General features: G+C 37.3%; 1 protein-coding gene across 1 annotated transcript in view; it reads left to right on the top strand.

The window, feature by feature from the left end:
* Positions 1-24,778, top strand: part of GRIA2 (glutamate ionotropic receptor AMPA type subunit 2) — a 195,425-nt gene that overhangs the window by 112,723 nt on the left and 57,924 nt on the right. Inside the window, exons 4-6 of the mRNA XM_052654312.1 lie at positions 1,257-1,453; positions 5,968-6,021; positions 10,605-10,766. Of these exons, the coding sequence (XP_052510272.1) occupies positions 1,257-1,453; positions 5,968-6,021; positions 10,605-10,766 (413 nt within the window). The remainder of the gene's footprint in view (positions 1-1,256; positions 1,454-5,967; positions 6,022-10,604; positions 10,767-24,778) is intronic.

Here is a 24,778-nt window from a genome sequence, read left to right as displayed (position 1 = left end):
GTGTTGACTATGAAGAGTTGAGGTAACATGAAAGACACATTCATATACTGGTTTTCCAAATGTTAAATGGCAGAATTAACTTTAAGAAAGATGTTCCCAAAGTGTTCCTCCTCCAAATTCATGTGAGGTAATGTGTGAACAACTAAAAATAAAAATACCATCTTCTAAGTTGTATGATGCTATAAGTGGTTACTACTAGTAGACTGGTCTCACATTTGGGAAGTTAAGTAAATGTATCTAATATGTGTGAGAAAGCTGGCTGCCCATCTGGTTAAGAGGTGAACATGTAATTTCTGCAGCATTAGTCCCAATAATACACACAAAAAATGATATAACAGAAGGCTGCGGAAGAAATAACAACTGCTGACTGGAAAACGATAGGAGCCGAAGTAGAGCCTCAGAGATGATTGGCTTTTAGGCTCACAGAGACCCACATAGACTAATCTCACTGAAAACAGACTCAGCCTCTTCAGGATAATAATGTGAAATAGACTGTCATAGATAAACAAATATTACTTTTCCATTCTGTACAAGAGGCTTCCACAGTCCCAGTGGTCAAGACTTCACCTTCCAATGCAGGGAATGTGGGTGCAATACGTGGTCAGGGAGCGAAGATTACACATGCCTTGAAGCCAAAAATAACATAAATATAAACAACAGAATATAAACAACAGAAGCAATACTGTAACTAATTAAATAAAGACTTTAGAACTGGTCCACATTAAAAAAAAAAAAAAAAACTTAAAGCAAAAACATGTAACTCAACAACAACAACAAAAAAAGAAACAGAGATAGGGAATTCCCAGGCAGTCCAGTGGTTGGGACTGGGTGCTTTTACAGACTGCCAACCTTGCAGTTTCAAACCCTCCTAGGAGAACTAAGATCTCACATGCTGCTCAGTTTGGCAAAACAAGACAAAACAAAACCCCAAAGAATTAAAAAAAAAAAAATCACACTTTGGTACTATTCAGAGGAAGACAGTTGAGAAAAGGGGGCTGAAAGAAAGGGGTGTGGTTTTTCCTCAAACTATGACTCTTTTCATCAAAATAATGGCAGTTAGAGGAAAGAGCCGTTGATGTAAAGTGGAAATGAGTGGATGTTGATAAGGATTTTAGCTGTAGCTTTTTAGAGGTGTTAGTATCCCCTTAATTGCACAAAAATATCAGCCTTCAGAATATATGTGCTGTCAGTTTCCCAGCGCGGTTCTGCGTTTTTCCAGCCTCCTCATCAGGCCCCACGTCTCTCTGTCTTCCTAGGCTTGTCCACCCTGCAGGCCGTGCTGGATTCTGCCGCCGAGAAGAAGTGGCAAGTGACTGCCATCAACGTGGGGAACATTAACAACGACAAGAAAGATGAGACTTACCGCTCCCTCTTCCAGGATCTGGAGCTAAAAAAGGAGCGGCGTGTCATCCTGGACTGTGAGCGGGACAAAGTCAACGACATCGTAGACCAGGTTTGCTCCTCTGTTTCCTAAGGCACCAAATTTAGAGGCTGCGAGCAGTGTCAGCGTTTGCAGAGTGTGTGTGAGATTGTGAGATGCTGGTGCAGCAGTTTTTGCCGGTTTAGGGAGGATACAGCACAGATCATCAGTTAGATTATCTCTGGCTTCAGTGAGCAATAACAGGGGGTCCCCAACAGTGCAGACACATCACACTAATCATTACATATATTCAGTACATGATTCGTGGCTCATGTTGAGTATGGTAATTGTTGTCCTAAACTTGAGTATTTTGAAATGGAAATTTAAAATCCAGTTCCTTCGAACTTTTTAGAGATAAAGACATAGACACATATTAAGTGAAAATAAGTCTGAGTCCTAAGGGAAAATAAGTAATATATGAATTCTTTGGCAAGACATGAATGATCAAACATTTAGGATAATACAATGTGGTGTGCTAAACCTGGATTGTTGTCTGAGTGGGTTTACGTCTTCAGAAAGAGCAGCTGTTTATTTTTCCAAGAAGAAATTTTTTCCTCCTAGTAGGTAGGTTTTGTGTCACTTATGAAAATAAAATACATAGTGGAGATATACTTCGTCCTTTCTGTTTGAGAAGTAAACTAGATGTATTAATTTGCAGTATTTTAAAGAATAACATGATACCAGAGATATAGATGCTTTATCTGTGCTCTTCACAGGATTTTTCTTTCAAAATTTAAGATCTTTCAGAATGCAACAACCATGTAGTGATATTCAAGTGATAGCAATAAAGTCATGTTATACAGACAGGGGTATGACCAGGGGTGGTGGTGAAAAGCATCAGAATTTACTGACTGAAGTCTCCTCCACTGGGATCTGCTTCTTTTCCAACTGAAAATGTATATTTATATTTTCCTTACAATAATGCTATATACATATATATTCATTTATATGTTATTTACATATATAAATGGATATATATAAAATTATTCCTTGGAATAATATAGGATTGGAAATAAAATATGCAGTTTACCATGCATATATTCTCTCTCTAGGCTTTGAAGAGAAAATTAGATTCATTAATCTGTATAACACAAAACATTTTGCAAATGCAAATGTTGATGAAGCCTTAATTGATATAGAATAATACAAAGCCTAAGATATACAAAATAGATTTCTCATGAAACATTGAATAAGTGAACAAAACTAGCTTGTTATGAGGAAGAACAAAATGTCATATGCCAGAGAAGTGAACATATCAGTAGAAAAGTCTTAATCTTATCTCAGGATGTGAGACTGGGATTGTTTTTAACCTGAAGGCCTCTTGTTCAAATGTGACCTCAACAACTCATTTGAATTTCAGAAGAGATTCTCATTAAAACTGAATTTTAATAATAGTCATTAGCCTTTGGTTTTAAAAATGTGTGTGTTCATGACTCATCATAATACAGGTTGGTGAAAGCCTATAAGAAAATATTTCCTTCAAAACCAGAAGAGAGAAACTATGAGAACAACTGGGAATATAGAGAATGGAACTTCTTAAAATTTATTTTATTGAAGTATAGTTGATTTCCAATGTTAGTTCGTTTCTCCTATACAGCAAAGTGATTCAGTTATATCTATCTATATCTATCTATATATATACATTCTTTCTTATATTCTTTTCCATGATGGTTTGTCAAAGAATATTGAATAGAGTTCTCTGTGCTATACACTAGGACTTTGTTATTTATCCATTCTATATATAATAGTTTGAATTTGCTAATCCCCAAATCCCAGTCCTTCACTCCCCCATCTCTCCCTCTCGGCAACCAAAAATCTGTTCTCTATGTCTGTGAGACCATTTCTGTTTCATAGGTAAGTTCCTTTGTATCATATTTTAGATCCCACATGTAAATAATATCGTATGGTATTTGTCTTTGGCTTATTTCATTTAGTATGATAACCTCTAGATCCATCAGTGTTGCTGCAAATGATGTTCCTTCATGGAATGGAATGTTTTGAAACAAATAATACATGGTTATGATTAAATAAATGTCCATATGCACGTCCATTCAAAATGTACACAGTATCTCGGGCATATATTTTATTTGAATGTACAGTGTGCATATGTGCATTTATTGAGGACATTCTATGTGTCTGGAATGAGGGATACAGAGAAAGGAAAGAAAGCCTAGACCACACCCCATGAATTCACTGTTTAGAGGGGAATGAAAGTGTTCACACATAATCAGTGCTGCAGTATTGCAGGTTATAATGCAATGTGGTCTAAGAGCATGGAGGAGGAAGTATCTGTCTTAACAGGAGTTGGAAGATTTATGAAAGGTTCACACACGGGTACCACTTGGCTGGCTGGCTTGTGTTCAAGCCTTCATGTGTTTGTTCAATAAATTTCTCTCAGCATCTAATATTTGCCAGACAGGCACTGCAGCAGATCCAAAAACATAATGTTAAACAGAACTAGCCTGCCCCGTCAAGGTGAACAGTCATGATGTTTTACTGTTCAATAAATATGCAACTATAATAATGCTATGTACTATTAAGGAACAGAACAGGATATTATGAGAAAAAAAATTAAACATAAAAGTTATTTCAATTGAGAGATCATTGAAGGCCTTTGTTGAATAGAGTTTACTAGGCAAATTGTAGGTCTGTGGTACATTTAAAGAAAAGGAAACACTATTCGCTTATTCCCTCTGTCAAGAGAATGGAGATGAGATAAAACTTTATATTCTTAATAGCTTAAATTAGTTAGAAATAGAATTAAACAATGTTAGTCTTGAGTACTTTATCACTTAATAAAATCTTAGAAACATCTGTTTCTAGTTGTGATTAGGTGAGAAAAGGACTCAGACATCAAAAGCATTTAGAAATTAACAAACTTACTGTTGTTAGTATAATACTAATGGCTCCATAAAACATAAATATGATTGTATGGCTGATACTAATTCTTAGGCAGAAGTAGGGCTAGATCATTTTCATATTTCTTCATTCTGTCAATGAACGCACAAGTCAAGGACTTCTACTTCTGGTAGCATCATTTATACTGTGATTTTTCTTAATTCCCGGAAGGAAGACATGCATGATTGATACAGTAGGATGACCAGTAAGGACAATCATTAGATGCCAGTAGGAAATATGAGACATGATCATCTAAATTCAGCTTATGTTAGTTAATTAAAATGCATTTCATTTAGGAGGATATCTTTTCTTCAAAATCCTACCTTCAATACAAAGTGTTTTTTTCTGGGAAAAGGCAATTAATTTAGTTGTGTAACATAAAAAGAAGTTACAAAATAATATAAACCCAAACTCCCTTCCAAATAGCGACCACTTAGAAGCAAAGTCTGCCATATGAGGTAGTGGTGAAATACGTTGGAATCCTTCTAGGGTTTGGCCCTCCACTTGTTTTTTGATGGAGTTCGATCCCTGGGTTGGGAAGGCCCCCTGGAGAAGGGAAAGGCTACTCACTCCAGTATTCTAGCCTGGAGAATTCCATGGACTGTATAGTCCATGGAGTCGCAAAGACTCAGAGAAGACTCAGCGACTTTCACTTGCTCTTTGAGCACCTCACTTTGTCTGGGATGAGGAAGTGGATTCAGGAAGGGAATCTTCTAGGAGGTAGCGATTTAGGCTGGGGTTCACTGTGCCTCAAGAGACAAAGATGGTGGTGGGGGAACTTTCCAAGCAGAGTCAATGGGATCTATGAAAGCCCTGAGGTGATGGAAAGAAACCTTTTGTGTGCAAAGAAACTGAAAGAGGACTCTAACTCTAGTTATAGAGGGAGAAGGTGGACCTGGATTTTGCTACATATGAAGGATTTTGATCATTTTGCTAAAAGCAAAGAGAAGCCCCCAAAGTAGTTTAATAAGGGACTGAGCTAATGTTTTCCAATTTTTATTAGCATGTGATGCTTTGCATAGGTGTAACTATTTCTTTAAAAATAGAAATTACAGTTGAGTATCTAAGTACCACTCTACAGCATGGCTATTTCACCCACTTTTCTTTATCAGTGATTTAGATCAGTGAGGGGTCCAGTTGATTCAGTAATGTCCAAGATTGTTGTGAGCATTACCAACAATTGCTTGTTCCATTTGGTGTTTATCTCGCCATTGATTTTTGACTTGGATTTGTGGAGAAAAATTAGCTTCCCTTATATTTTGCTGCTTCAAACTGGAAATAACAATGTTCATTGTAACTAGGCTAAAATTATTTCAAGATTCTTAAGATTGGAATATTATTTTACAGTCCTCTGTTAGAATTCTGTCATATACTTCTTAATATTCTTTTAAAATTCATGTACTATTATAAAATACATGTGTATTTTTTTAGTTGTTGGCTTCTTGAATGGTAAAATTTATAAAGCATTGAAATGTATGTTTACTTTTTTCAGAGAGAAATAGTCTCTGAATTTGACAATCATGTTTTATCACATATGACTCTTTGTAGATGATCAAGAAACACAGTAAAAAAAAATTTTAATTTTCTGAATCAAGTCATAAGTAATTTTACATTTGCATTACTTACATTTGTTTTTTTATCTTTGTCAGGTTATTACCATTGGAAAACATGTTAAAGGGTACCATTACATCATTGCAAATCTGGTAGGTGAATTAATTATAGTTATTATTTTAATAGAGATGCCTATAAATTAAAAACAATCAATAGCCAGGATTTATCAATGGTATTTTTAAAAACATATTTTGATTACATTGGTCAGTTAGAAGTGGTGATGTTTTTCTGAATTTGTTATGTTTTAGATTTGCTTTCCACTTTATATTTCCTAATCACTTTCCTATTATTATAAATGATGTGAGAAATGATAGGACAATATTTGACAAGCTTTGTGTTACAAGGCATATGCTTTGTGTTAACAGAGGGAAAATTTTCAAAAAGATAAAATTTTATTGTCCAAGTTTCCTCTTGTTTCTGTCACTATAATTATAAATATTACCCTTTACCCATTTCTTTGAAGTTCTTTGTGTGTAAATGCACATTTGTGAGACTGTGTCTTAGTGCAAAAGAAAACCTGGAAATATCTAGAATATTTATATGTTATACATTATTTATTTCTGATTTCCTACTTGCTGTATAAGCAACACAATGAAAACTGAATTATTATAGTTGATCACTTTTTCTTTGAGATTCCTCTAAAATTAAGATTATACTGAAACACATGTGTGTATTGCTCAGTTGTGTCTCTTTGCAACACTATGGACTATAACTCACCAGGCTCCTCTGTCCATGGGATTTCTCAGGCAAGAATACAGGAGTGGGTTTCCATTTCCTCCTCCAGGGGATCTTCCCAACCCGAGGATCGGACCCGCATCTCCTGTGTTGGCAGGCGGATTCTTTACCACTGAATCACCTGAGAAGCCCCTATATTGAAACATCCCAGTGGTTAATTGCATCTCCCTTTCTTCAGTATAGTCAAAGTCAATTTAGAATTATCACTAGATGTTTCTGTTTTTCAAAACAATTTTTAAATCAGCAATAAAATGAGCTCCAGTTTTTAGTGTTCCAAAGGTTTACAATCTTTATTAAATGTGACTCTGTGTAATTGAGGGCTGCCTCTCCCCAACCTGAGAAAAAAATGTGATTAGAAGAGGGACAAAAGAAGAGAATGAGAATGTATTCTCCACAGCGTTATAGGACTCTGAGGTTTCCTATTTATACAATGAAGATCTGTGTCCTAGCTTCTGCAATATTAGATTGTTATATCACAAGACATTACTTCTAGTAGTCATGGAGAGATTGAAAAAGCCCACAATTTTACAAGTGATAAGTATTGTTTTCAGCATTGATAAAGAATATTAAACCCTAGACATACATGCTATTGGCGAAAGCTGGTTGTTCAATATAAAATTTCTATTTGGCAATGAAATAGCTACTCTAAAAACTCCTTAGAACTTACTTACCAGTTGGCTTATAGACCCTAAATGACTCCTGACTAGAGAAGCAAGAGTTAAAATAAATGCAGCTCTGTAATCAGCCTTTCCAGAACCGTTCTGTGCAAGGAACAGCCTGGACAGTCAGTCCCCATGTGAATTTTGCTATTTGATGAACGGCATAGAGCCACACTGAAAGCTGTGATCTTTAAAAATGTCCAGATTGAGAAGTTATATCAGAACATGGAGAGATAATGACAGAAGGAGGTCCATTTGAGACTTGATATGAAAAAGGAAATATGTGTTTGAATGACCAAAGTAAAAAGAGTGAAAAATAACAGCAACTTCTTGCTGCTGTCATGTTTCTGGGGAAAAGTCTATCTAATATTTTATCTGAATTCAAGTGGTGTTTTTCCTTTTCTAAATACTTTGTATCCTCACCATATGGAACTTCTGGTGAATCAGTAGATTCAAAGAATCTGTAGAGTGCTGCAGTTTCTGAGAATTTCTAGAGCACTTGAAAATTTCCCTGACATTTAAAATTGAAGAATGCCATCCAAAGTTGAAGGGCTTTCATCTTCTAAACTCTTGATTGGACTTGCACGCTTTCCCTTCCAGTGGCTAATGAGTGTAAGAGGAAGTGGTTTTAATAGAAAAATCCTCAGATATTATTGTAGGCTCATTTCTTCAGGAATTGCTGAAAGCTTGATTAACCTCCCCAACAGGATGTGGTTCTGTTCCCGATATATCATTAAAAGGGATAAAGTGATAAAGAAGTGGTCATAGGGAATGCAATTTTCCTTTCTTCAGCCCTTCATATACAGATTAAAAACCTTGCCATCCACCCACTTGACTCTGTCTACAATGAAGCTCACTCATCAACCAGCCCCACTTGGGCACATACAAATTTCAAGAATCATTTCAGCATCTTTCTCTTAGACTGCCAAGCATTACTAGGCATTTGAGAAAAATATTTGCCATGAAGGACACAGTACAGATAAACAAGTAAAGAGAAACAGGGCAGTCAGGAATCAGAACAATGCTTCAAATTTTAAGAATATGTGCAAAGAAAGAGGAGAAAATGTTATCCATAAAGAAAAGAAAAGGATGCTAAAAAAAAGGAACAAGAAAGAGCTCTGGGAAATTAACTTTTTTTTTTTCTAAAATCACATGTAAATTGAGTAACTTGGAAGGTAAATTTAAGAAAATCTTTCAAATTATGTAGCAAAATGACAATACAATATAAAATGGTGTGTGTGGAGAAGACTGAGGGACTGAGATGTTTAACCTAAGAATGACATCTCAATGATAAACTTTGTAGAAACACAAATAGTGGGGAAAAAAAAGGAGGAAGTTATCAAAGAAATGTTCAGAAAAATTCCTGGTATTGAATGACACACAACTGCCTATTGGGTACACACAATAATGAACGACAAAAGGTTTCGTATTTTAAACAAAATATCATCATGAAATTTCAGAGATAAATAAAAGATCTTAAAGATATTGACAGGTGTGGGCCAGGGAGGAGTACGAAACAGGTCATATGCAAAAAATGATTAGAAATAATGATATTGTAATTTTTAATAAAAAACAAAAGTCTCTGGAACAATGCCTTCAGATTATGAGGATTTCAATTTAAAATTGAAATTTTAAGTTTTGACCAGACAAAATACTGGTCAATTGTCGGAGCAAAATAAAGGTAGTTACAGGCATTCAGTGTCTCCAAAAACGTACCTCCATGCATCTCAGAGGACTTCTATGGACTCTAGCAGAAGGAAGGAGTAAAACAAGAAAGAAAAATGATACAGAGAATCTGCTCAGAAAAGTGGGGAGGGGCATTTCAGGGGAACGATAGCAGAGCAAAGTGAAAGAGGAACCAATCAGGTTGCAGCATTAAGGAGGAAGGCTCCAGGACACAGGAAAAATAGATTACTTGCAATGTTTGAATATTTTATTTGAAAAAAGCTTTACTTGTATAAACATGAAATTTTTTTGTGGAGCAACCGGAAAAAATTAAGGATAAGTACAGAGAAAGTTCTAGTAGTGAAAAAAATGCAGATATCATTAACATTAGAAGGAAATATTATGTAAGAAGGAAAATGAAATCCTAGCACATTGTTTGGCTTTACTCTAAATAACAGAATTTTAAATATGGAAACAGTGAACATGAAAATGGGACAAGAGATAGATGGTTTGGTTACGAGACTTACTCATCTAGCAGAAGTATAAACTCATAAGAAAACTTAGCATGGTTAAGTTAGGAAAAAAAGAGCAAAAATGTTTCATGCAGAAATATGGAGGCAAATACATCAAAAACAAAAATTACTGAAATTGATTGTTTTGAAGAGCTTAACTAATGCGTGTGGGGGGCAGAACAGAAAATCTATGATTTTTGTTATATATATTTTTCCTTTATTTGAATTATTTTGATAAAAAGAAAAAACAAAAACATAATTCACTAACAAAATATAGATAATTATCCTCCACACAAATAATATTAAACTATATTTTTAATATCAGCAACAAAGAAAAGACTCTCTTACATTTTAGAGTCAAAATATTTTCACTTCTTTTGCACAGTGATGTGGAATAGTGTATAAAGTGAAAATATTTATGATCATGACTTTTAAAAATTGTGATTTCATCATTCGGAGAATGTGCTCCCAAACTGAAGTACAGTTGAAATCAGCACAGTATTTGAAGTCAGTGGAAACACCATGTGATAGTTTTAGTGATGACTGCATTCATCCTGATAGTACAGCAGAAGTGAATTTTTAAAAATTAAATACATTTTATAAAAACTAAGTTTCATGCTTAATTGTTCTCAAGTAATGACAAAGCATTTGGAACCTTTCCTTCTCTTTTAAAAGGTTTTATATTGTCTGAGAGAATGCACAATTTAAATAGAAATAACCATCTCACAGTGTTGTAGCTCTTGAAGAACTGGCTTAATGTTTAAATATCTGGTGGTGCTCTGTTGTAGATATAATAAATAAAACCCCATTCTTCTCCTTAGATAAGGATAAATAAGACTCCATTTCAATAAACTGGAGAACTTTTATGTAAGTAGGACCAGTAGACATTCATTGATTAAGGACCACGATAACCAAGATGATGCTAAGTGCTGAAGAAGAATATTGGCTGATAAAATGCGTGAAACATTTACTGTAGGCTTTTTATATCTCTTTGGTATTCTTTGAAATTTGCAAAACCACAGTTTATAGAGTTATTTGGTAAATGTCAAAGTTCTATGTGGTTCTTAATAAAAAAAATATGACATAAATGTGTTTTCTGCCCAGGGATTTACCGATGGAGACCTATTAAAAATTCAGTTTGGAGGAGCAAATGTCTCTGGATTTCAGATAGTGGACTATGATGATTCTCTGGTATCTAAGTTCATAGAAAGATGGTCAACACTGGAAGAAAAAGAATACCCTGGAGCACACACAACCACAATTAAGGTACATGTCTATCAGGATCTGCCTCCACCTGTGTCTCCACCTCCTTTCCCACTTCCATTCCAGCCTCCACCTCCACTTCCATCTCCACCTCCACCTCTGTCTCTGTCTCTAACTAACTTCTGGTGATTAGCCTGTTCTCTGGGACGTCTTATAAAGGAAAAAAATTTGTTTGAATAATTAACAAAATAAATATAGTGCCTTATGCGATCAAAGAATCTTTGAACGCTCTGTGGGTTTGGGCACATTTAAGTCTTTACTTGTTTATTCAATGTATTTCATTGTGTGTACACATACAGGCCTATATTTACTTCCAAATATGAATATTTCTGCTGTTGATCAGAAGGTTTTTATTTTTCTTCTGTTGGTCACTTTATTGAAAGCGGATATGAGTAAAACCTAAGGGAGAGTGCATGGAAGAGTGAGTGGGCTGAGATCATGCTCACCTGCTTTATGAAACTAGAGTTATATGACAATTAAAAGTTGCAGAACATTGTCAAATGTGTAGTGATCTGTTTATCTGTGTGTTATTTCAGATGCCCTCACAGTTATGTTGATACATCCTGGAGAATTTTAGCTGATGCTCTTGTTTTCTGCACAAATGGAAAAAAACAGATATAAATGTTTACCTTTAAATTTGTATCTGGCTGTGAGTCTGGTGCTAGATAAAAATTAGAAGCTCTGGAGTTTTCTACTTTGGGGTGTGTAAATGGATCCTTTTAATTTGTGAGAATTTGACACAGAATTAAAGTGTCCCATGGGATGTTAAAGAATAGCCCAGAACTAATTTTTCCTCAAAAGTAGGTGGCTTCTTGTTTGGTGACCTTGACTGAGATTCAGCACATATGCATTTATAACAGGGTTATGGTCTTGTGGGCGTCTTCGTGCAATGGAATTGCTGAGAGTCCACAAGGGGACAGCCATCAGTGTCTGTCTTCACCTGCTGTCAGCAGGGACCTGACTGTGGATCCCATCTGGTGGGATTGCAGGCTTCCCCACACCCAGACATGGTGCCAGTATAGTTCTCTGATGGAGCTTGCATGTGGCACTCACCCTCAGATGGAGCTGACGTGTTCCTCTGAACACTCTGTTAGTCATCCTGTAGCCTCCCACAGCTGCCGGCTGTGAGAGGATCAAAGCAGATGATTTTTTTCATGGAAGTCATATCACTATTAAAGTTCATGTGCCATACATCAAAGTTTAAGCAGATTTGGGGGATGAGAGATTGCTGGCAATGTGTTCTGCCAACAGTATTTGGCAGAACAAATATTCTGCCAAAAATGTAGCCAAGATTGCCAACATGTAGCGCCAGATTTCACTTTGTTGGTGACCTTTCTTGCTGTGGCATTTCAGCAAGACTGAAATGCTGACTCCCTGATGGCCCCTTCTACCAAGTTTCAGAGAGATTGTGATGGCCCTTCCTTGTGGGGCACTCCAGAGAGCACAGGCTATAAATATAAAAACATAGGCTCTTCCATTTGTTGGGGGTTTTTGTTCCACAGGAAAGCTTAAAGATAAAGTAATGTGTATCCCTGGAGGGGGGACCAGGACCCTGCCCCAAGGCTGCCCTGTTGTCTCTTGGCTTCTCCTTGTCTGTATATCCCCTCCTTTCATGATTAGCAACTGTTTGAACCTACCCTTTGGAACTCAGGGAAAGCTATGAATCCAGATTAAAGGAATGAAGGTGCTTCACATACCCTCATCCTTATCAGAAACCCAACCTTTGAACCATTGCTATAAAACTCCTCATCAGTTTCTCCCAGATTGGGACACACAGTTTTTCGAGGCATGAGCTTGCTGTGTCCCCCTTTGCCTCACAAAGCAATAAAGCTGTTCTTTTCTACTTCATCCCCCAAAACAAGTAGGCTCTGAGTCACTGTTTGAATCTAAGCTCAAAAATAAAACAACATTTACAAAGACTTATCAATATTTAGCATAGCTTTGGAAACATAGGTGCCAATAGGAGATATATCTTATATGGCCTTTGAATCTTGGTAAAAAGTATAGAAAATCCATGTGGAGGATATGCCTTTGGCTGGGAATTCATCATAATATGGGCATGTATTGCTCACGTACTACAGAGCTGGGAACTGAAGGTAATTTTTAAAAAATGACCCTTGCCATTGCTAATCCACAGTCAATGGTGGATACAAACATGTCAGCAAACAAATATTATATAATACAGAGCAATGCATGTAAAATATGGCAGCTCTTACACTTGATTAGGAGAGTATGGTAGGTAGGATAGTAAAGAAGGCTTTCCAGAGATGGAATGCCTGAGCAGAGCATGGTTGAGCAGGAAAAAAGCAGAGGAGGGTGCTTGGGAAGAAGAACCAGATTGATGAAATAGCATGAGCAATCCAGGAAATTTGGGAGGGGTGCAGTGCCAAGAGATCAAGCTCTTCAGCTGAGTAAGACAGGACTTTCTTGATTGTTTCTCCCATGATTTTTCTCATGGACAGAAGAAAGGAACAAAATCTAGATAGGGAACAATATACCATTTCCTAATATAAACAGGTGGCATATATGATCTGTTCAAGGAAAGGGAGTGAAAGTAATTGCTAATGTGGTTCTTTCTTTGCACATTTTCTTTTGGATCATTGACTGTACCAGATGCTTTGCCTGATCATTTAAATCATGTTTTATTATATTACAATAAAAACTTATGCTATAGGCACGAAAACTTATAAAAATACGGTTCACTGCATCAAATTCTTTCCGTGGTTAGGCACTGGAAATTACATAATTTATATTGAGTTGTGGGACTATTAAATTAATGATTATTTTAAAGTTTTAGTGTTCCTTGAAAGTTAATGCAGCTACTATAGTTTCCTAAGTAAAATTAATCTTATTCAGTCAATACAAGTAAAATCTTAGATTGTCAATATTTCACATATTTTAATAAACACCAAATATTAATTATGAATGTTAATTTTTTTCATTTTTATATCCTGTATGAAAAAGTAACTCTAGAGTTGTGGCACTGAGATTTTAAATCTGATTCTCTTTCACTAATTTGCTAATGTTCAATGATCATTCATCAATTCAATATACATTTACTGAGTTTTTACTTTGCAAGTGGGCACTGTTACAGGCCTCAGAGAAGACAAACTTCTAGTCTTCATGGTATCAGATGTCTTCAGGCTAGAAACCAGCAATGATCTTATAACTTAGGAGGAAAATATCTTACTAATGTGTGGAAATCAACACACTCTAAAACTTCTGATTTCTACCCCTGCTGCCTCTTCAGGCCCTGAAAAATTATTCTTGTAACAGTCTTCCACTCTCAGTTGATAGAAACCCTGTCTTCACAATTATCCTTTCAACCAAGGACTTGACTTCTCTCTCACCCTGTAGCCTACAACCAATCTGTCAGCACATCCTACTTCTTCTGCACCCCCTTACATCCAGCCACCATGGCCTTGCTGCTGGGGATATTGCAGTGATTTCCCAGACTGGATTCCCTTGCTCTACATTTGTCCTTCTATCTTCCAGGCTTGTGGTCTTTTTAAAACTTAAATTGTATTATGCTGCTGACACTGTGTAACTCAGACTGGGACTTGAATCCTTGGTCCTTTAACTGAAGTCTCACCTGGTTTCAGGACTTAATGAAGCTCAGGTTCTTGATGTCTCAGCTCAGAAAGAGTTCAATGAGACAGTGAGAGACAATGTGATAGGTAAGAAGTGGATTTATTTAATGAGAAACACACTCCACAGACAGAGTGTGGGCCATCTCAAAAGGTGAGGATGTTCCCAAGGTCTGGGGTTGTCAGGTTTTATAGGGGCAGTTAATTTCATTGGCTAATGAGTGGGAGAAGTATTCTAGATATTTTGGGAGGAGAGGTGGGGATTTCCAGGAATGGGGCCTCCACCCACTTTTTGGCCTTGGAACTGTCATGTCCCCTGAGGTTATGTCACTTAGCTTCCTGATGTGTTACAGTGAGTATGTATACTGAGGCTCAAGGTCTAGTGGAAGTTGACTCATCTACCATCTTGGATCCAGTTAGTTCTAATCATGTCATGTCCTGGGGCTATGCTGTTCTTTCAAATGTTGTGCCTGCCCCTTCCCTCCTGTTTCACCTCTGTTCTTCTCCAGGCCACTCGGTGGCCATCTCTGCCACTGGAGTAAAAGCTACATGCATCCCTTTGGCTCATGTGGCTGCACATACCCTGCCTTCCTCTTCTGGGCTCTTCCCTTGCTCCCTCTGCTTCACTTATGGTGGCCTTTCTACCCATTCTTTTTTATTTTTTATTTTATTTTACTTTACAGTACTGTATTGGTTTTGCCATACATTGACATGAAGCCACCACGGGTGTACATGAGTTCCCAATCCTGAACCCCCCCTCCCACCTCCCATCCATATCACCTCTCTGGATCATCCCCATGCACCAGCCCCAAGCATCCTGAATTCTGCATCAAACATAGACTGGCGATTCATTTCTTACATAATAGCATACATGTTTCAATGCCATTCTCCCAAATCATCCCACCCTCTCCCTCTCCCACAGAGTCCAAAAGTCCGCTCTACACATCTGTGTCTCTTTTTCTGTCTCGCATACAGGGTCATCATTGCCATCTTTCTAAATTCCATATGTATGTGTTAGTATACTGTATTGGTGTTTTTCTTTCTGGCTTACTTCACTCTGTATAATCGGCTCCAGTTTCACCCATCTCATTAGAACTGATTCAAATGTATTCTTTTTAATGGCTGAGTAATACTCCATTGTGTATATGTACCACAGCTTTCTTATCCATTCGTCTGCTGATGGACATCTAGGTTGTTTCCATGTCCTGGCTATTATAAACAGTGCTGCGATGAACACTGGGGTACATGTGTCTCTTTCAATTCTGGTTTCCTCAGTGTATATGCCCAGCAGTGGGATTGCTGGGTGATAAGGCAGTTCTATTTGCAATTTTTTAAGGAATCTCCACACTGTTCTCCATAGTGGCTGTACTAGTTTGCATTCCCACCAACAGTGCAAGAGGGTTCCCTTTTCTCCACACCCTCTCCAGCATTTATTGCTTGCAGACTTTTGGATCGCAGCCATTCTGACTGGTGTGAAGTGGTACCTCATTGTGGTTTTGATTTTCATTTCTCTAATAATGAGTAATGTTGAGCGTCTTTTCATGTGTTTGTTAGCCATCCATTCTTAAGTACAGGAGACCTTCCCCCTCAGCACTGAATCTTCCTTCTTCTGGACTGTTCTCCCCTTCGCATCTGCAAAGCTAAGCCTCCTGCCTTCTGTGATCTTTATTCAGATGCCGTCTCCTCAAGGAAGCTAGCAACAGGCTCTTAGTTTGAAACTGCAATCCCCCCACCCATCAGAGTGTGTTCCCTGCCCTTTCCCTGCTCCAGTTTTTTCTGTTTAATACCTCCTTGTGTACTGTATTCATAATGAATTTATTCATTAGTTTGTTAAACGTCTGGCTCCTTCACCTTGAAAGTAAGTGCCATGGAGGCAGAGGTTTTTGGTTGGTGTTTGTTTGTTCCCTGATTTTGTTTGTTCCTAGCTCCTAGAAGTAGGCCTAGCACAGAGCAGCTCTTTAGCAGAAGGCTTTCTGAATGAACAAAGGAAAGCACCCTTAAGAGGCTCCTATTCCCAGATCTGTAAGCAAGAAAGGCTTCCTTTTTTGAGGGAATCATATGGAATTTAAAACCTGAGGGAGAGATAAGAATTAGAAGAAGGAAGGGAACATGACTTCCCACAAAGTCCCCAGTCCAAGAAAAGTATAAATATTTCTGTAAGACTGGAAGTTGAAAAGAGGAGTTTTGAGGGACTTCTGATAAAGAATACTTTACAGACATATATGTGCCTTGTTGACCTCTAAGGAATTATTTGTCTTATCCTGAGGGTTTCCCAGGTGATGCTAGTGGTAAAGAACCCATCTGCTTAATGCAAGAGATATAAAAGACTCAAGTTTGATAGCTGGGTCAAGAAGATCTTCTACAAGAGGGCATGGCAACCCACTCCAATATTCTTGCCTGAAGAATCCACATGGACCAGCCTGATGGGCTATGGTTTCACAGGGTCACAGAGAGCTGGACACAACTGAAGCAACTTAGCATGCATGAGAGCAGCCAGAACGCCCTAGAGGAGAACGATGGCTATAGGTTTGATACACAAAGATTATGGGCTGCCCAGGTGACAATGGATCTTGGTGACAGGAGCTTTTAGGAAGATTTCAGGAGCAATCCAGACAATAACTGGTAGTTGTATGAATGGTGGTTGTGGCATGAGGAGGGAGGGAAATAAATGGATTTGTTACACTTGCCAGTTCTCTCCATTTTATTCAGTTCAGTCTCTCAGTCGTGTCCCACTCTTTGCGGCCCCATGAATTGCAGCACGCCAGGCCTCCCTGTCCATCATCAACTCCCGGAGTTCACTCAGACTCACGTCCATCGAGTCAGTGATGCCATCCAGCCATCTCATCCTCTGTTGTCCCCTTCACCTCCTGCCCCCAATCCCTCCCAGCATCAGAGTCTTTTCCAATGAGTCAACTCTTCGCATGAGGTGGCCAAAGTACTGGAGTTTCAGCTTTAGCATCATTCCTTCCAAAGAAATCCCAGGGCTGATCTCCTTCAGAATGGACTGGTTGGATCTCCTTGCAGTCCAAGGGACTCTCAAGAGCCTTCTCCAACACCACAGTTCAAAAGCATCAATTCTTCGGCACTCAGCCTTCTTCACAGTCCAACTCTCACATCCATACATGACTACTGGAAAAATGATAGCCTTGACTAGACGGACCTTAGTCGGCAAAGTAGTGTCTCTGCTTTTGAATATGCTATCTAGGTTGGTCATAACTTTTCTTCCAAGGAGTAAGCGTCTTTTAATTTCATGGCTGCAGTCACCATCTGCAGTGATTTTGGAGCCCAAAAAAATAAAGTCTGACACTGTTTCTACTGTTTCCCCCATCTATTTCCCATGAAGTGATGGGACCAGATGTCATGATCTTCGTTTTCTGAATGTTGAGCTTTAAGCCAACTTTTTCACTCTCCTCTTTCACTTTCATCAAGAGGCTTTTTAGTTCCTCTTCACTTTCTGCCATAAGGGTGGTGTCATCTGCATATCTGAGGTGATTGATATTTCTCCTGGCAATCTTGATTCCAGCTTGTGTTTCTTCCAGTCAAGCGTTTCTCATGATGTACTCTGCAGAGAAGTTAAATAAGCAGGGTGACAATATACAGCCTTAACATACTCCTTTTCCTATTTGGATCCAGTCTGTTGTTCCATGTCTAGTTCTAACTGTTGCTTCCTGACCTGCATACACATTTCTCAAGAGGCAGGTTAGGTGGTCTGGTATTCCCATCTCTTTCAGAATTTTCCACAGTTGATTGTGATCCACGCAGTCAAAGGCTTTGGCATAATCAATAAAGCAGAAATAGATGTTTTTCTGGAACTCTCTTGCTTTTTCCATGATCCAGCGGATGTTGGCAATTTGATCTCTGGTTCCTCTGCCTTTTCTAAAACCAGCTTGAACATCAGGGAGTTCACGGTTCAGGTATTGCTGAAGCCTGGCTTGGAGAATTTTGAGCATTACTTTACTAGCATGTGAGATGAGTGCAATTGTGCGGTAGTTTGAGCATTCTTTGGCATTGCCTTTCTTTGGAACTGGAATGAAAACTGACCTTTTCCAGTCCTGTGGCCACTGCTGAGTTTTCCAAATTGCAAAAATCACAACCCTACATTTGTAATATATGAATATAAATTCAGTTGAGAGGTGTTTGTGGATTGAAAACAAGATTCGGAAAGACACTCTGCATCCTTCCATCTTGTTAGCCCCACAGCCCATGCCGGGATTTGCACAGAGTAGGCACATAAGAGAGATTTGTAGAAATGAAGAGGAATGAAGTGAAAAATAAGTCAATATTTTGAATATATCAAGACGGGGGAAAGGAAAAAATAGATAATTATAATTGCCATAAGATGAGGTTTAAATTTTTGTCTTGAGCATCTGTTGTGTTCTTTTACTCAGCTGTTGCAGAAAAGTAGTGTTATTTTGCTGGCTGAAATATAAAATTCTATAGTAATCAGATCTGAACTATCATGGCTGCTACTGCTGCTAAGTTGCTTTAGTCGTGTCCAACTCTGTGCGATCCCATAGACGGCAGCCCACACCTGGGTTTAAATGGGACAGTTGCAGTGAGCATTTTATATTTCTCAAGAAAAAAATGTTGACAAAGAGACAGATGATTTAGATGATTTGACATTATCTTAAAACTAATTTGCATACATTTCTGTTTTGAGATAGATTTTTGGTGTTTTCAGGGTCTTCAATGACTTGCAATATATAACCATCTATTGTACCTTGTCATGTGGACAGTTTGGACCTAGTTTGAATTGTGTCTGTTGGGACCTGCAGGTGTTAAGGAATTCAACCATAATATAGGACTGGCATTGTATGTCACCTTAAATAATGGCTTTCCTCCGAGAATCCCATTTTACTCAGAAAAAGACTTAAAACAGGAATTCAAACTTTCTTAATTATGAGGCCTGTTGAAAAATAATATAATCACTTTGAGTTCAGTAATTAGCATCATGCATTAAATGTGCTGTGGTGGCTTCATGAAAATGATTCTGCTCCTTGAATGTTTTAAATGACCAAACTCACTGTTGGCATGTTGTCATCCTCTACAATGAATATTAAAGTATTTTTGACATGCAACAAAAAAGTTGCTTGACAAGATTTATCTCTTATGTTTTGTGGTTTAGGTTTAAAAAGTGTTTATGTAACTGAAATAAACTCAAATTAAAAATGTGATATTGATAAAATCACATATTTTATAAAAAGTAGCGGTGAAAGTGGACACCCTTGTCTTGTTCCTGACTTTAGGGGAAATGCTTTCAATTTTTCACCATTGAGGATAATGTTTGCTGTGGGTTTGTCATATATAGCTTTTATTATGTTGAGGTATGTTCCTTCTATTCCTGCTTTCTGGAGAGTTTTTATCATAAATGGATGTTGAATTTTGTCAAAGGCCTTCTCTGCATCTATTGAGATAATCATATGGTTTTTATTTTTCAATTTGTTAATGTGGTGAATTACATTGATTGATTTGCGGATATTGAAGAATCCTTGCATCCCTGGGATAAAGCCCACTTGGTCATGGTGTATGATCTTTTTAATGTGTTGTTGGATTCTGATTGCTAGAATTTTGTTGAGGATTTTTGCATCTATGTTCATCAGTGATATTGGCCTGTAGTTTTCTTTTTTTGTGACATCTTTGTCAGGTTTTGGTATTAGGGTGATGGTGGCCTCATAGAATGAGTTTGGAAGTTTACCTTCCTCTGCAATTTTCTGGAAGAGTTTGAGTAGGATAGGTGTTAGCTCTTCTCGAAATTTTTGGTAGAATTCAGCTGTGAAGCCGTCTGGACCTGGGCTTTTGTTTCCTGGAAGATTTCTGATTACAGTTTCAATTTCCGTGCTTGTGATGGGTCTGTTAAGATTTTCTATTTCTTCCTGGTTCAGTTTTGGAAAATTGTACTTTTCTAAGAATTTGTCCATTTCTTCCACGTTGTCCATTTTATTGGCATACAACTGCTGATAGTAGTCTCTTATGATCCTTTGTATTTCTGTGTTGTCTGTTGTGATCTCTCCATTTTCATTTCTAATTTTATTGATTTGATTTTTCTCTCTTTGCTTCTTGATGAGTCTGGCTAATGGTTTGTCAATTTTATTTATCCTTTCAAAGAACCAGCTTTTGGCTTTGTTGATTTTTGCTATGGTCTCTTTTGTTTCTTTTGCATTTATTTCTGCCCTAATTTTTAAGATTTCTTTCCTTCTACTAACTCTGGGGTTCTCCAATTCTTCCTTTTCTAGTTGCTTTAGTTGTAGAGTTAGGTTATTTATTTGACTTTTTTCTTGTTTCTTGAGGTATGCCTGTATTGCTATGAACTTTCCTCTTAGCACTGCTTTTATAGTGTCCCACAGGTTTTGGGTTGTTGTGTTTTCATTTTCATTAGTTTCTATGCATGTTTTGATTTCTTTTTTGATTTCTTCTGTGATTTGTTGGTTATTCAGAAGTGTGTTGTTCAACCTCCATATGTTGGAATTTTTAGTAGTTTTTCTCCTGTAATTGAGATCTAATCTTAATGCATTATGGTCAGAAAAGATGCTTGGAATGATTTCGATTTTTTTGAATTTATCAAGTTTAGATTTATGGCCCAGGATGTGATCTATCCTGGAGAAGGTTCCATGAGCACTTGAAAAAAAGGTGAAATTCATTGTTTTGGGGTGAAATGTCCTATAGATATCAATTAGGTCTAATTGATCTAATGTATCATTTAAAGTTTGCATTTCTTTGTTAATTTTCTGTTTAGTTGATCTGTCCATAGGTGTGAGTGGGGTATTAAAGTCTCCCACTATTATTGTGTTATTGTTGAGTTCCCCTTTCATACTTGTTAGCATTTGTCTTACATATTGCGGTGCTCCTATGTTGGGTGCATATATATTTATAATTGTTATATCTTCTTCTTGGATTGATCCTTTGATCATTATGTAGTGGCCTTCTTTGTCTCTTTTCACAGCCTTTGTTTTAAAGTCTACTTTATCGGATATGAGTATTGCCACTCCTGCTTTCTTTTGGTCTCTATTTGCGTGGTATAAAAAGTAATGGAAATGATATATTAAACTATGGAGATACACATATTATACAAAGAAAAATGAAAATGTATTATCACTGTTTGAATTATAATGCATGATATCTGGGTTCATCTCATGTCCTTATTTTTTCATCTGCAAAGGGAATAAATGTCCATGATTGCTGAGATTTCTCCCAAATTTAATACCATGATTATGTGATGTGCAAATTTAGGCACTAAAACCCATAAGCCAGTATTTGTAATTTTTGCCAAATTTATGACCCTCAAATAGCTCCTCCTTCTATCAAAGATTGTAGTGACTTGTAGCTGGTCACCTCTGCTGGAATCAGTCCATAAATAACCCTGGAAAGTATTGTTTTTATTGTTCAGACTACAAAAATAAGGAAATTTCAACTGTTTGAAGATTCCTAAGAAGTGAACAAAGTGAAATATCGGCCTCTAAGGAAAGTCTTTACCTTTGGGTGAATCAAAACCAGACTATGTGTTGATTTGAGTATGTTGTTTTCAATATATTCTTTTTACTTTCAAGAGTCTCTCTTCCCAGTGAATTAAAAACTTATTTTTATTATTCAAAGAAAATAATAATAGAAAAGATGTTCATTTTGGTTTCTTGCCAATGGAGCTGTCTTTTCACTCTTGTAAATGTGATACATCTTCTGTGCTTATAAAGATGTTGCATTTTTATTAGTTTTCTAATCAAGACTTAAGGATAAATTTTAAAAAAACCTTTGACTGTGTGGATCACACAAACTGGAAAACTCTTAAAGAGATGGGAATACCAGACCACCTTAACTGCTTCCTGAGAAACCTGTATGCAGGTCAAGAAGCAACATTTAGAATCGGACTTGGAACAATGCACTGGTTCAAAATTGGGAAAAGAGTGTGTCAAGGCTGTATATTGTCACTCTGATTTTTTAACTTGTATGCAGAGTACATCATGCAAAATGCTGGGCCAGACGAAACACAAGGTGGAATCAGAATTGATGGGAGAAACAGCAATAACCCCAGATATGCAGATGACACCACCCTTATGGCAGAAAGCAATGAGGAACTAAAGAGCCTCTTGATGATAGTGAAAGAGGAGAGTGAAAAAAAAGCTGGCTTAAAACTCAACAAAGAACTAAGGTCGTGTAATCCAGTCCCATCATTTCATGGCAAATAGATAACGGAAATAATGGAAACAGTGAAAGACTTTTTTTCTTGGGCAAAATCACTGCAGATGTGACTGGAGCCATGAAATTAAAAGAGCTTGCTCCTTGGAAGAAAAGCTGTGACAATCCTAGACAAAGTGTTAAAAAGCAAAAACATTAGACATTATACTGACAAAGGTCTGTCTAGTCAAAGCTGTGGTTTTTCCAGTAGTCATGCACTGATGTAAGAGTTGGACCATAAAGAAGCCTAAGTTCTGAAGAATTGATGCTTCTGAACTGTGGTGTTGGAGAAGACTCTTGAGAGTCCCTTGGACTGCAAAGAGATCAAACCAGTCAATCCTAAAGGAAATCAGTCCTGAATACTAAAGGACTGATGCTGAAGCTGAAGCTCCAATACTCTGGCCACCTGAGGCAAAGAGCTGACTCCTTGGAAAAGACCCTGATACTGGAAAGATTGAAGGCAGTAGGAGAGGGGGATGACAGGAAGAGATGATTGTATGACATCATTGACTCAGTGACATGAGTTTGAGCAAACTCTGGGAGATAGGGAAGGACAGGGAAGCTTGGCATGCTGCAGTCCATGGGGTAGCAAAGAGTCAATCATAACTCAGCAACTAAACAACAATTAAGACATTATTTTTAGAGCAGGTTTAAGTTCACAGCAAAATTGAGCAGAAAGTACAGAGATTTCCTATATGTACCCTGTTCCTATACCTCACAGAGTCTTCCAATATCAACTTCCCTCACCAGAGTGATGCATGTGTTGGAACTGAGGAGCCTGTGTTGACACATGGCTTGTAATTACCCAAGGTCCATAGTTTATGTTACCATTCACCCTTTTTTCAGTTTTGTTTGTTTGTTTTGTTCAGGCTATTCCCTACCACATTTCACAAGACTTAGTCTGAAAATGACTTTTGGCTATCTCCAAATAAAATCTACCCTTAGAGATGAAAATTCTTCCATCGTTGGCTTTTTCTTTTTTCTAAAGTATGTAATCCGTGCCAATCTCAAGGGAGTGAGCAAGTTTCATAAATGTTTTTTTCTGTGCCACATTTTATATATGCTGTTATATGGAAGTGAATAAAATTAAAATCCAATATAAAAATAAACAAAGAAAAGAAAAGCCCACTCACTCTCAGCCTTGTGCATTCTACAGGTTTGGATAAATAGATAATAGCATGCTTTCATTGTTACTGTTTCATACAGAGCATTTCCGTGGCTCTAAAAGCCCTTTTGCATTTCATTTATTTATCCCTCCTCCCACCACCAACACCTGGCCACCACTGACTGATCGTTTTGCTATCTCCATAGTTACACCTTTTCCAGAAAGTCATACAGTTAGAATTATGTAATATGTGCCCTTTTTTGATTGGCTTCTTACACTTAGTCATTTACATCTAAAATTCCTCTGAGTCTTTCGGTGCCTTGGTAGCTCACTTCTTTTTAACTCTGATACTATTCTTTTGTCTTCATGTACCTCACATTATTTATCTTTTATTTATTGAAGACTATCTTGGTTGCTTCCAAGTTTTGGCAGTTATAAATAAAGGTGCTATTAACATGTGTGATGATTTTGAGTGGGCTTCATGTCTCAACTCCTTTGGGTAAACACCAAGGAGTGTGTTGGCTTGATTACATACAAGTATGTTTAGTTTTGCAAGAAATGATTTGTCTCCCAAAGTAGCTGTACTATTTTGCATTTCCACTGACAATGAGTGAGAGTTCCTGTTGTTCCAGTGATGCTGGATCTTAATGAAGATTCTGTGATTTTATTCAGTGAAGCCACAAAGGGCATGTATTTAAAAGGCTTTAGAGGAAAGTAGAGATGACCTTATCACAGACAGCTCTTTCCCAGAGGGTAGACTTCACTTGAATTCGAAATTAAGAGAAGTGAATAATTTTAAGTTTATAATGTATTTCTTTTTTTTCTTTTTTTCTTTTCTATGGTGTTAGTTGATTTCAGGCCATTGCCAAGAAGCTTAAAGAAAAGAGACTTTGTAAACTTTCTTACAAGCTTAATTATTGTTCCTAGAGCTCATCATTTTTGACAATGTTGATAATTTGGTGATAAAGAAACAGCGTAATTATATTATGTGATTCTCTAGGGAGATATCATTTAGTTTGTAATGAATGTGAAAGTGAAGTTGCTCAGTCGTGTCCGACTCTTTGCGATCCCATGGACTGCAGTCTACCAGGCTTCTCTGTCCATGGAATTTTCCAGGCAAGAATACTGGAGCGGGTTACCATTTCCTTCTCCAAGGG

This window comes from Budorcas taxicolor, chromosome 17, assembly GCF_023091745.1.
Source record: "Budorcas taxicolor isolate Tak-1 chromosome 17, Takin1.1, whole genome shotgun sequence".
NCBI lineage: Eukaryota > Metazoa > Chordata > Mammalia > Artiodactyla > Bovidae > Budorcas > Budorcas taxicolor.
Note: the sequence above shows the minus strand (reverse complement) of the source record. Positions and strands in the feature narration are given on the sequence as shown.